We start from the raw sequence: 12,066 nt of genomic DNA, 5'->3' as shown, positions 1-12,066 counted from the left end.
CTACAGCACAAGCACATGCTACAGTTCTTGCCTACACCAAAGCAAATTACCTCCAAACTCTTCTCAAATACACTGGCAATCCACCAAAAAACCCCTACAATTGTTCACCGAAACACTACCCTTGGGCTGTACAACTGTAGGAGGACTCTGGAGTTTTGATATCTTCTGCTTAAAAGGGGCAACAGCTGCTTGGAGACAATTTTTCAAGAGAACCTAGAAAAGTAGCACGGAGAGCAGGTACTGCTCTAGGGTCAGCATGGGTCTAGCAAACTGTAATTGGGCTCAAATTATGCAGCCTTCCCATATGTAAATCCTTTTCAAGCAGAAGAACTAGGTCATTGATATCTTCAGCCTTGACAAGCATGTTAGTCAGCCATACAAAAGAAATTATGTTGGCATATCACTTAGCTTGCTTCAGTTAACCTGTACAGCTGATTTATCCTTCCACGGCAGCAGTGCTGTAAAGTCAGCCGTATGAATTCCCAGCTGAGGTGCAGAAATCACACACTGCAGTACCCACTGCTGTAGATGGACTGTAGTTTTGCTCTCGATATTCCACACAGCAGAGTCCATCTGTATTTCAAGTGAGCTACACTACACAAAGGAAGAGTTAAAACACAAAGCAAACACAAAGCGCTCAGCCCCTATGCACTACAGCAGGGAAAGAGCTAAGGGAATCTCTGTTTGTAGTACAGGGCCCCCAACATCTTGAGCCTTTCCACCCACAGTCATGTAGAAATCCTACAGCAATGCGGAAATACCAGGTAGGCGTGGAAGACATCCACAAGCTGAGACCTTGCTCTCAAAGAACAGTACAACATCAGGTAGCACAGGTGCAAACGAAGATCAGATCTATACGAAGAGATGTCCTTTTTTATGCTAACTATACTATGGTACGAGTGTTGCTTTATAATTTGGGAAAGTGTGGTTTGTATATGAGGATTACTAGAATGAAAAAGTAGACTGGCTCCACAGAAGGCAATTCTAAAATAAGTAACACTCAGACTAGTCTCAAGCCACTGAGAAAACGAAGCATGCTAGTTTTTTTTTCCCCCCCCTTCTTGTAACACACTGTTAAAGCCCTTTTCTCATTACTGCATTCCAGAAAGCTTTCCTGGAATCTGTAGGCTTATGTAGCTTCTGATCTTCCTACTTCCACAGCTAAAAAGCTGAAAATAGGAGAAGCATTTCCAGGCCAATTAAAAAAAGGCATTAGCAATTAAGTTAAACTCATGCCACCTATCTATCTGCTTAGTGAATGTAAATATAGTCTAGTAATTCTTCACTTGTGCAACTTTGGTGCTAGTGTCAGGAATCTTAATATAATCTTAAATGAATCCTGTAGCAGTGCATCAGAATAATCTCACACTTAAAGGGCAAAAAACCAAAGTAACCATCTTCAGTGTTCAACCCCCCGAGATCTGGATTTGAAGAGACAGAGTCCATTAACTGGAAGCAACCCAGTGACTCAGCACATGCAAGTGCAAGAAGATAGTGCACTCTTGGCAGCAAAATGTAAGTGGGCAGGGAAGGAAGCCAGCCTGGAAAGTGCACTGAACAACAGTATGTACAAAGAGCAGGCGTTTATGGCACTCGTATCAGGTCTCAGTTTTAAGTAATTTTAAAAATGACCCATTATGCCTTACTAAAACATGCTAGCAAACATGATATCCTCTGAAAGATGTAACATTTTGAATGACTGTCTGAGCAAAGCACTGTACTCCTGAATGCCATTAAGCACAGCTAATTAATGCAGATCATAATACAAAAATTAGTTTCCAACTCAGTACATTACTGCCAGGTGCAAAAAATGGTCCAAGGGGATACAAATCTGCACAGGAAGGTGCTAGTCTGCACGGTGGGGTTGGGTGGGGAAATATGTTTGACAGTACTTCTGCAAACTCTGCTTACGCCATTTGCTGCAACATGTCAACAGTACAAAAAAATCTGGTCTTTCACAAAGACACTCAGAGCACTACCTACCTGTAGCGAACACTAAGCCCCTGCTTGTTCTATATTTTCTGCTCAGAAATACAGGTCAAGCAGGTCTTCTGAAAATCTGGTTTCTTGAAAAAAAAAAAGTCTAGACAATTAAAACTGGCAAAGCTACCAGCTTTGTTTCCAACAGGCTTAACATTTTGCTATGCGAAAATCAACCTGTAGCAGAGATAAGTAGCTTGAGCTAAAATGCTCAATGTTCAAACTTTGGTTCTAGTCTGAGCGCAAGATTTTTGAAAAGTGCTAAGTAATCCAAACGTGTTTTTAGTACCCAACATATATCACTTAATGCAGCAGTTACTGTACAACAAACTAACTTTGGAGAAGGAATTTATATTTTAAGACAGATGTGACAGAATTAAAGTGCATCAAGTGCAAACTAGCTACAGGTCTAGTGCAACTCCTTTCCATTGGGCAAAGCCTGTATGAACAACCTCCTATAGAGTACTTGCAGCAAGTAGCACTTGTGCAGCTGAAGCAGCTTGAAAAGCAAAGGAAAGCTTATACAACCGTGTACAGGCTAGACACGGACATTTAAGACACTTCTACTTCTCATCTAGTAAGCACCTGACAAGCCTTCCTTCACCAGACACCTCATGTAGACACAAAAAATTTCATGGGGCCAGCACTGTCTGCTTCGTTCTGCTGCCTTCCGCATTTCTTCCTGTCCCAAGTCCACATGACAAATCTTCAGGCAACAACCCAGTAGAACTCCCACATTCAGGTGAGGTATTGAGCATATTTCAACACTTCAACTAGAAGCTCCACTGAGAGATAGCAGGACAATTTCAAATTTGGCCTTTTTCCTCTAAGGTTTTCCTGATGGAGTGGAGGAAGAAATGCCTTCAAAGATGCCAAATGATTTAAGAACAAACTCCTACGCACTCAGAGATTCTCATGCTCCAAAGCCTGCTTCCTTTTATCTTTTTTTGGCAACTTACACAATACAGATGCCTATCAACACAATCTGATAGCACAGCAGAAGCGTAACATTTGCTAGCTGTGTAGAACAGACATTTAACAAAATTACTATTATACGTTATATGTTCTTATCCCAAGAAAGTATCATATTTAACTCTGGCATGACTGTCACACAGAACAGACTTGCAACCTGCATGTTTTATACCTCCCATGTAAAACAAAGAAAGCAATTAAACCGAACACACTGTTCTCTGTAATACAGAGAACTGTAAGTTAAGGACCCGGCCATGGCTGGCAGTTAAAAATGATTGTACACATTCACCCAGGCGAGCATCTTGAGGTTTCTTTCAAAAGGAATATCAGAATGAAGAAAAGCAGTAACTCCTGCATTAGGGATTTTAAATAATTTGCTTTGTTAACCAAGATAACTATTGCCATACTCTCACTTCCATGAGATAATGCCCAAAAAAGGAAGCAAAATTCAAACTAATGAAACTGGACTGTTCAAGACCCTACCAAACCTATTGCAAACCACACGCTGATATTTGTTATTGTTTCTAACAGACCATTAAGAAGGAACACTATTTTAAGCTGGAAAATTGATCTTTTGAGCACTATCAGCAGGAGTGATGATTTCCAAATCTTGTAAAAAGGCATTACATAAAGAATCCTGTACAGTGGCATTTTCAAACTATTACCCTACAGTGTCGTAATAGGAGCGGCAACATTTTCTTTGTAAGCTGAGACATGTATTAACGCAACGTTGCAGCTTTCAGATAACATGTTTTTCTAGCGTGCTCCAGTTTAACTGGTAGGACCTTACGACCAAAGAATTGGAAATATCTGTGGATCTACTGTATACAGTATGCCATTAATTCAATTTATTTCTGACAGCTAATTTTTAAAACACGCATTCTTCCCTGCACACATAACAGGAGAAATGCCTTTCAGGAGACTGTCCTTGCCTCTAACCTTTGTTAATCTGAATACCGTTTTACAAGCTGCACCTATTCAATGCTTGCAAGGGGTAACACTGTCAAAAGATAGGCTATTAGTAAAATTCAATTCATAGGATTTCCATAAATAAACCCAGTTATCTTTCACCTAATTTATTAAGTTCCAATTTTTTCCAATTCCAAACAAAAGCTAAATACAGGTTTTAAACAGGTAAGCACTACTTTTATCCAAAGGGAGCAGGCTTATACAGTTTTACTCCAGTAAAGTACTCAACCCTTAAGCAAAGCCTTCTTTGTCATCAAAACTATACAGTAGTCTTCCTTTTATCATTGCACAATCTTAAAATGTTCTGTCAGAACCAACTTTTGACACTCCAAGCACTATTTTACATTGTTTTATAATGTCTATTCCAAAAGAAAAAACCTCAATGGGTTTGTCTTAAGAAACGTTTTAGAAACCAGTATTTCCTGCACAGTTCACCAGCAAGTTTACAAGTCTCAACTCTCAAGAAAAAATAATCCTCTACCAACATTGTTTCTGCAGCTAACATTTTACTTTTATTTTTAGCTGCTTTAGCGACTTCAGACTCCAGGTCTGCCTCATCTGTATAAGTGTATCCAACTCAAAAGAATACTATCATACAGTTATACAGCAACTTGGGGAAAGAGATCCAAAAAAGAAAGTGCCAGTAAACTTAAACATGGCCCAGCAAAATAAAAAAGGCAAAAAAATGCCTACACATTAAATGAGATGCTTTTTTTTTTTTAAAAACAGATTTCTTTCCCACATTAACTTCCTATTGTAATAGCCACTTTTCTGTTCATTAAAATGAATCTAATAGTGCTCTCTGATACAATCATTAACAGCAAAGCTTAAGGCTTTTATACCCGTTACATTCACTTCTCACCCTCCAAATACTGATGGTTAACATTTATAGATGTTAGGGGGCACGACCAGCACAAATGGGAACACCACCACAAATGATCACCTTGTGCTTTCAGATACATTTGTTTCAGTGTACAGTCCCTTCATTTCACATTTTAGTAAGATGCTGATGCTGTGCAGAAGTGTGCAGAGCATCCTCTCTTTCACAAGGTCCATGCAGAAAACATCTAAAAAAAATTTAAAAGTTCTGAGATACAAATGATAAAAAAAATAATCCAGGATGATCAAGTTTCACAATGTATAGTGTTCTGAACATGAGTCCATTTTCTTCTAAATTCTGAAAGAATAAAGTGGTGAGGAAAGTGAAAATTCACTGCTGCATTCTGTGATCTTCCCCATTTTGCTGGCCAGTACCTTACTCTGGCAAGTAAGGACGGAGGTGATCCTCTATGGTACCAACCGTCCAGTGAGTGAGCTGCTCCTGTGGCAGGTACAGGCAGATGCTGCATAACTTGAAGATTGTAGCTTTGTTTTTTGGAGTCTAAAGGAAAAAAAAAAAGCTATTAAACACAGAAGTGCACATGAGCCTAACAGGCAGAGCAGTACCCCCAGCAGACCCAGCCCGATTACCAGCTTGCTACTGCTGCAGTGGGGGTGGGACAGGGAAGGACATGCTTTTGAAAGCCTTTCTTTCCTATGCACAAATAATCTGAACTCAAAATAAGCCTGCAATATTTAATGACTATCATCTTTTCATCATTTTGCTCTTAATTCTTCCCTTCAGTAGTCCGTAATATCACACAGATTAAGCCAAACAACTTCGTTTTTCCAAAACACTTAAATCTGTTTTAAAACATATTTAATTTTTAATACAAGAATATGAAACTGATTCTATGTGGCAACACATCTGTGGCTCATAGCTGGTTTTTCTGCATGTCTGAATCCTATTTATAGCATAAGTTTCCTCCGAAACTACTGAAACGCAAGCATGAACGCATTATCTTTTTTTCTACTTAAATATTTTGCAATAAATCACTAATATTTCTGAGAAGAAAAGCCATTTTATGATCAAAACACACTTGAAAAATAACTTGCATTGTGGGTAACAAGAGAAAAAGAGGAACAGAATAAGCTTACCTGCAAGTGCTGTCTGTCAATGAAGAGAAACACTGACTGGTTAGGGTTGTTGACAACAATTCCAGTCTTGTCCTTTCGGCTCAGAACATGCAGAAACTGTTTCTCATAGTCACCATGATGAAATTCAAACTTGGCCTGCGTTGTGTGGGGGAGGGAAACGAAACAGTTATCAACCTAAAACTCGCATTTAGCCAATTATTCTCCTTCAGTCAGGAGCTTTACAACCCCTTTTGTTTCTTTCCTTTCTCATCCATGAAAAGGAAACTGGGGACAGCAGTGACAACTATGCATCTGAGTGTCGGCACAACTTAAAGGATTCCCCTGCACCAATATTAATCATAGCAATAACACATTAACAAATCAAACATGCAGTTTTAACTCACTATACAAAAACCAGATTCAGCTTCTTGTGGTAGAACATCTTTGTCCATCAATAATACAGCACATTTCTTCCAATAATTTACTATTATTTATAGATCAGTGCAGAAAATGCATATAATGTTGCTAAAAAATCTGAACGTACACAGCTAAAGCTGGCTGCTGAAAAATCGGTATGTTTGCAACTTGTTTATTTCAAGGCAAAATTATAATACAAAAATTCCATTCAACTCAGCTCCTTTTCCCTTTAACAAAAAACTTGATATTCCCCAAACCTTCAGGACATTATCACATTTAGACAAAGATTTGATTGCACTGAGAACAGCTGTGTCTAATTGACTTCTACAATTACTAACATTGTACATATTTATATGTATAGAAAAATGTATATATTAGCATATAAAAATATACGTCATCTCCAAAAGTCTTTCACACACTTAAGTTTTGCCAGTACTAATATCGCAGTGCATAGTGATAGGAAATAAAACTCTGCCTTAAAAATAAAACCAGCCAGCATACCTTCTAACATTCACAGAAGTCACATGCCTCAACCACCACCTACTGGTGAAGGAGAAAGAGTACTTTCCTTCTCCCCTCCTCCCCCCAGACATATGTTACTTATTGAAGATAAAAAAATAAAACAGAATACCTGAACAGGCCTAAAGGGTTCATCAGATCCCTTCCACCGAGAAAACAGGAGACAGACTATCTTCTCAATATCATTACGAGGCCAAAGAATGAAGTCCATCTCCTGGGTACAGCCAATCACATCCTGTAAGTAGTAAAGTTCTGTACTCTCAGTCCCTCCAGAGATAAGCAGCTTACGTATACAGCTACATAATTCAAAAGCTGTACTTACTACCTAGTATGTTTATTTTTCCATCTGTATTACTCCTAGCACACCTAAAATCTTTCTTGCCTTCTATTGAATTTTAGTATCAGTACCCAGTTAATATAAATTCCAACTGTAAGAAAATAGTATATTCTTGGCAAAGATTAGTTACCTTCCAATATTCACAGAAAAACCCAGTTAATTGCATAGCAAGAGTCACGGCAAGAATTAACACCTACCTACTAAAAAAAAGACAAGGCTTAGCAAGATATCATTCCTTAGACATATCTGAATGAGACAGATTAAAGGCAAATCAAACAGAATTTCCAAACAGATGTGTTACATTACCCTTCAAACTATACCCCATGAACACATGCTCTCAGTTCTAGCACAACAGAAGAACTGAGAAAATAGAAAAGCAGGATTAGCTAAGACTCCTAAGAAAAAGCACACGTTCAGAACTCAAACTAAAATTCAGCAAGCGTAAAGAACAGCTTTACCCTGCGCATAGACTGGTAGCGGGGTGCATGAAGCTGTACTACATCCTTCTGCAGAAGCTCTAAGGAACTTTCCAAAGAATAGCTGGAATCCCGCACACCTTTCAGGATATTTTCTTCATAATTATTGGTCATGACTGGTATCACTTCAGACACTTCAAAAAGCGCTGACTTTTTCTTCTAAACAAAAAAAACAGACAAAATATACAGTTACGTTAAGATTATAATCTTTTCTATTTGCAGTTTATGCTGATTTTCTGTTAACATTCATGTATAAAGTGAACATTATATAAGTTAGGACTTAGATAAATCACAGAAAAAGTTACATACAAAACGGCTAAAGTTAAACTATATGAGGCCAGTCACATTGTGTTAAAAAAAAGTTGAACTTTGTAGTTTCCAAAAAGCATAGATTCACACGGCAATCTTGTAGACATTTCTGCAGCACACCCTTAAAAACTTTACTGGGATGTTAAGTAGTATCACGTGGAATATATGATTCTGGGCTTACCAAGAGCTCTATGCAAGCTTCACTCAGTAAATCAAACAACACTTTTTCCCCATGCAGTAATTTAAAGTTGGTATTTGATGGAAAGTGAAGTCTTTCAACTCCACACTCAGTAACAGTGGGGATCAGGATCCAATGTGAAGTTATTCATAAGCCAAAAACTTCTTAATCTTCTTAAGATCATCTTCATTTGCTAAACAGCTTTTACATCTCTATGAATATTTCAGCATCTCTCAGGCACGGGCAAAATATTGTTATGGGGAAAATTAAAACATGTTTTTTTGGTGCATGCAAAATACCTTAAAAAATGTTTGCCTGCTACTAATAGCTTAAGAAGCCTTCATCTATTTGTTAAGCACTACATGACAAATAAGGCATATTATATTGAAAAAAATCCAAGAAACCCACTAAGCCATAATATGCATTAACAAACAAATATTTACTGATCAAGTGTGGCTGAGCTTTACTCCTGCTTTAAGCAAACAGGTACTGGACAGACATCCTCAGAGTTCACTTAGATATAAGCAAATTTTAGACTGTCTAAAATAGACATTTGCAATGAATTTCTACAAAACAATCAGACAGTAGCAGGAATGCTGTCGCTAAAACCATTAAGGTGTTGATATAAACATATTAACACCTGTATCAGCTAAGACAAATCTAACTCATATCACTGCTTAAACAGTCATAATATTTCTTTGAAAACATTAGTATTTGTTTTATTATCCATGAAGTCATTTAGCACAAGATAGGACAAAAGAATAAACTGTACTACAAACGCAAGAAAGTTATCCCAATAGCCTATCACTTTATTACTATGAGAGAACAACTAGAAATCAGGATGTCCCACTAGATCCAGCTCTGTTAGCTCTAGAGCTGATGAATGAGAGTAAACCAAGTTTAACAATGCAAGGAAACTCTAACTGAAAGCATTAAAAGAACATAGTCTTCATTAAAACACATGGAACTATCACCCAAAACGCAGAAGCTACATGTTGGGGGGGGGGGAGGGGGTGGTGATAAAACTTTTTCAGAGCTCATTTAGATGCATTTCCTGTATTTTAGTATGTATTCTGTTGCCATTTGCTTTTATCTTCACTTGCTCATTTGTTCAGCACACCTACTTGTTTACACCAACTTTTCCTTGCCTTCTGTAGACAGAAACTGGCTTACAATTCTAAGTTAGCTTCAAAAATATGAACAGGCTCCCCACTTTGGCCTAGATGCACTATATCCAGTGGTACTACTCAATGCAGACAAGTAAATGAAGACTTCCTCTTTTATCTGCCCCCTCCCTTCCCAAATAGCTGTGTCAGTTTGATATATGCCTACATGCTTGTGTTATTTCAATACTGCATTTTGTGACTCCTCCCTTCAACTGCCTGCATTTCCCTTCTGCTTTAACCCGATAAATGCAATAACTTCAGCAATCGTAACAGTCATTTCTCCTTTCTCAGTTCAACCGTTTCAAAAACCAGTTATGTAATTCAGGCCCGATCAGGCTCAGTGAGGTACATTAATTTAGATATTTATCCAACACAGAAGGCAGCAAGACTCTGCACAGCACAATTAACACACAACTTGCATTGCAACATACAGTGCAGTAAGAGAGAAACATTAAAAGCAAGTTACCTTGTCCTTGAATACAAAGGCAATGTACATCTTGAAGTCAAACTGGTCAGCTAAAGATTCTTTTTTCTTTCTAAGCTGAGCACGAAGTCTGTTCAGAGCTTGTTTCTTCCGGGAGTTTGGGTCCCCCATTTTGTAATACAGGTGGTACTAAAGCCTTTGGAAACTGTCACTAAACTATGGGCACTTTTTCGTAAGACTCAAGTACAACAGAAACAAGTCATTTTATTCCTGCTAATACGATTGAATAGATAAAATGCGAATGTAACCCAAAAACGCACCTCAGGCAATATTTTATGAGAATGTCGTATTAGAGGGGTCAAGAAACAAAATAAGTAGTTGTCCAACCATGGCTGAACAAGAACAGGTTTAACAATAAACCAAGAAAAAAAACTAAGAATTTTGAAGAAAACACATTCGTGTTAACAGTTTAGCTGCAGGAATAAGTGGGTGAGAATAATAAAAAAAAACAAATCTTATCACGATTTATGTGTACAATAAAAAGCAACTGGCACAAGCCCAATCCATGGGGGGGTTATTTTTGCTCTGCTTACAAAAAAAAAAAAAAGAAGCTGAAATTACAAATTGCGTTTTACCCCAGCCAGATTCATGACTCTACTGATTATTATTCTCTGATTTCCACTATTGCTAGGTTGCCCGTCTTTTTTTTTTTTTTTTCCCTCTTTAGAATTATTACACTTGGTGGACAGCAGAGAAAAGGGTGCAAAGGAGGAGTGCACATCCTAGGAGGTATGAGATTTCTCTGCCAACAACAACAAAATCAACTACAGACAACACAGTGCTGGTTTGCAGGGGAGCAAAGAGGAAAAACAGCGGAGTCATTTCTAATTTCATCCTGCTCATCATCAGGCACATCATCGCCCTGAGGCTATTGCTGCCTAAGAGAAGGGGGATCATGATGGCCATAGATGAGGGGTGGGCAGGGGTTAAAGGGACAGTATTATCTCACCTAGAGATTAAAACCCGAATCAATCCCCCAAACCCAGACTCCTTACCAGTGTGAGAGCCCTACATCCCCCAACACCTCACGTGCTCCCTGGGCTGCTGATCCCCCGGGGATCCTTCTCTCTCTGCTGCTGCAGCTGCTGCACTCCACAGCGAGCACGGTTAGCCGAGGCTGTGCATGGCCAACGCTTCTCGCTTCTCCTTAGGCCTCTCTCTACGCAAAACGGCAGAGGCGGCAGCGGGCGGGCGGGCAGCCTGTGCCCAGGGCAGCGGGACACCCACAGTAGCACGGCGTTTCCCCTCTCACTTCATGGTCACGACTTGGAAAACATGGAGAGTTTTGCTTCTGCTTTTCTTGCAAAACAGATTTTCGGTGTCAAAATTTTTGCAAGGTTTTTTTTAACTGCAAATCTAAATTGCAGTTTTAAACCTCTAAACACCCTCCCCCCAAAAAGCACATCCCCAATTATCAGGTTTTCTTCCTCTCTCCAGACATCTTCCCCTCCCCCCCAGGTTTTGATTAGTTGGGGTTTAAGGTTTTTAGGTTAGCAAATTTGTCGGACCAGGTTAAGAGGAGGGGAAAAGTATTTCCCCCCCCTCCTCTCTTTACAAAAACAGAAAACAAGAGGAAAACAAAAACAAAAAATGAACCCCTCCCAAAATTTCCCCCCCTACTTAAGCAAAAGACTGAGAGGCTCAGACAGGAGACCGAGACCGTGGCTTGCTCGCTACCCGCAGCCGGCGGGCGCAGGAGGGGCAGTGGAGGCGGCGGCGCTGCTAGCAGCACGGAGAGGAGCCATGTCAAGATAAAGCCACGAAGCCGCGGAGCCCCCCCATCCCTGCTGCAGTGGACACGGTGACCGGGCCGCCCGCTCTGCCGCTGCTAAGCCCCAGACTGGTCCCCATAGTCTAGCTCAGCGCCCCGGTGCCGGGGAGTGGGGAAATGGTGGCGAAGAGAGGAAGAGGAGAAGGAGGAAGAGGCGACGGCGGCAGCAGCGGAGGGAGGAGGAGACGGCGGCGGGTCCCTGCGCTAGTGGCTCCTACGGAGGACGGCGTGCATAGAGATCCGGGAGCGGCGGAGGACAGGCACGGCCGGGAGAAGGGTGAAGGCGGCTGGGGAGAGGCTCTCTCCGCCCAGGGGAGGTCTTCGAAGGCGAGGCAGGAGCGAGCGACGGCGCCTCGGTCTGTGCCTGCGTCTCGGCCCAGGGCACGGGAGCGAGCGCAGAAAGAGCGGCGCGGCCAGCAGCAACCACTCAAAATGGCAGCGCCTGAGTCACACAGGCGCCGCCCGGCCCGCACTGCGCAAGCGCGTTCTGCCGGCGCGTACCAAGCGCTGGCACTCGCTGGGGGAGCGAATG

General features: G+C 40.6%; 1 protein-coding gene across 1 annotated transcript; it reads right to left on the bottom strand.

Annotated features, from left to right (window-relative positions):
- Nucleotides 1-4,012: 4,012 nt before the first annotated feature.
- On the bottom strand, nucleotides 4,013-12,016 carry C2H6orf62 (chromosome 2 C6orf62 homolog). The gene is made up of 5 exons (XM_009688728.2): nucleotides 9,746-12,016; nucleotides 7,609-7,785; nucleotides 6,926-7,048; nucleotides 5,899-6,033; nucleotides 4,013-5,302 (listed from the first exon to the last, which is right to left on the bottom strand). Exons 1-5 carry the CDS (start codon nucleotides 9,872-9,874, stop codon nucleotides 5,177-5,179), a joined length of 690 nt encoding a protein of 229 aa, XP_009687023.1. The 5' UTR covers nucleotides 9,875-12,016; the 3' UTR covers nucleotides 4,013-5,176.
- Nucleotides 12,017-12,066: the final 50 nt, after the last annotated feature.

The sequence above is a fragment of the Struthio camelus genome, chromosome 2 (genome assembly GCF_040807025.1).
Source record: "Struthio camelus isolate bStrCam1 chromosome 2, bStrCam1.hap1, whole genome shotgun sequence".
In the NCBI taxonomy this organism is placed as follows: domain Eukaryota; kingdom Metazoa; phylum Chordata; class Aves; order Struthioniformes; family Struthionidae; genus Struthio; species Struthio camelus.
The sequence above is the reverse complement of the archived record's forward strand: the minus strand, read 5'-3'. Positions and strand labels throughout refer to the sequence as shown.

Bases quoted from the DNA above. Each gene is read 5' to 3' on its own strand.
- C2H6orf62 (XM_009688728.2), bottom strand. From the start codon at position 9,874: ATGGGGGACCCAAACTCCCGGAAGAAACAAGCTCTGAACAGACTTCGT. The intron at 7,049-7,608 runs GTAAAGCTGTTC...TACTACTTACAG, and splicing joins GCTACCAGTCTATGCGCAGG to GATGTGATTGGCTGTACCCA. The intron at 5,303-5,898 runs GTAAGCTTATTC...TTTTTCCTTTAG, and splicing joins TTGACAGACAGCACTTGCAG to ACTCCAAAAAACAAAGCTAC.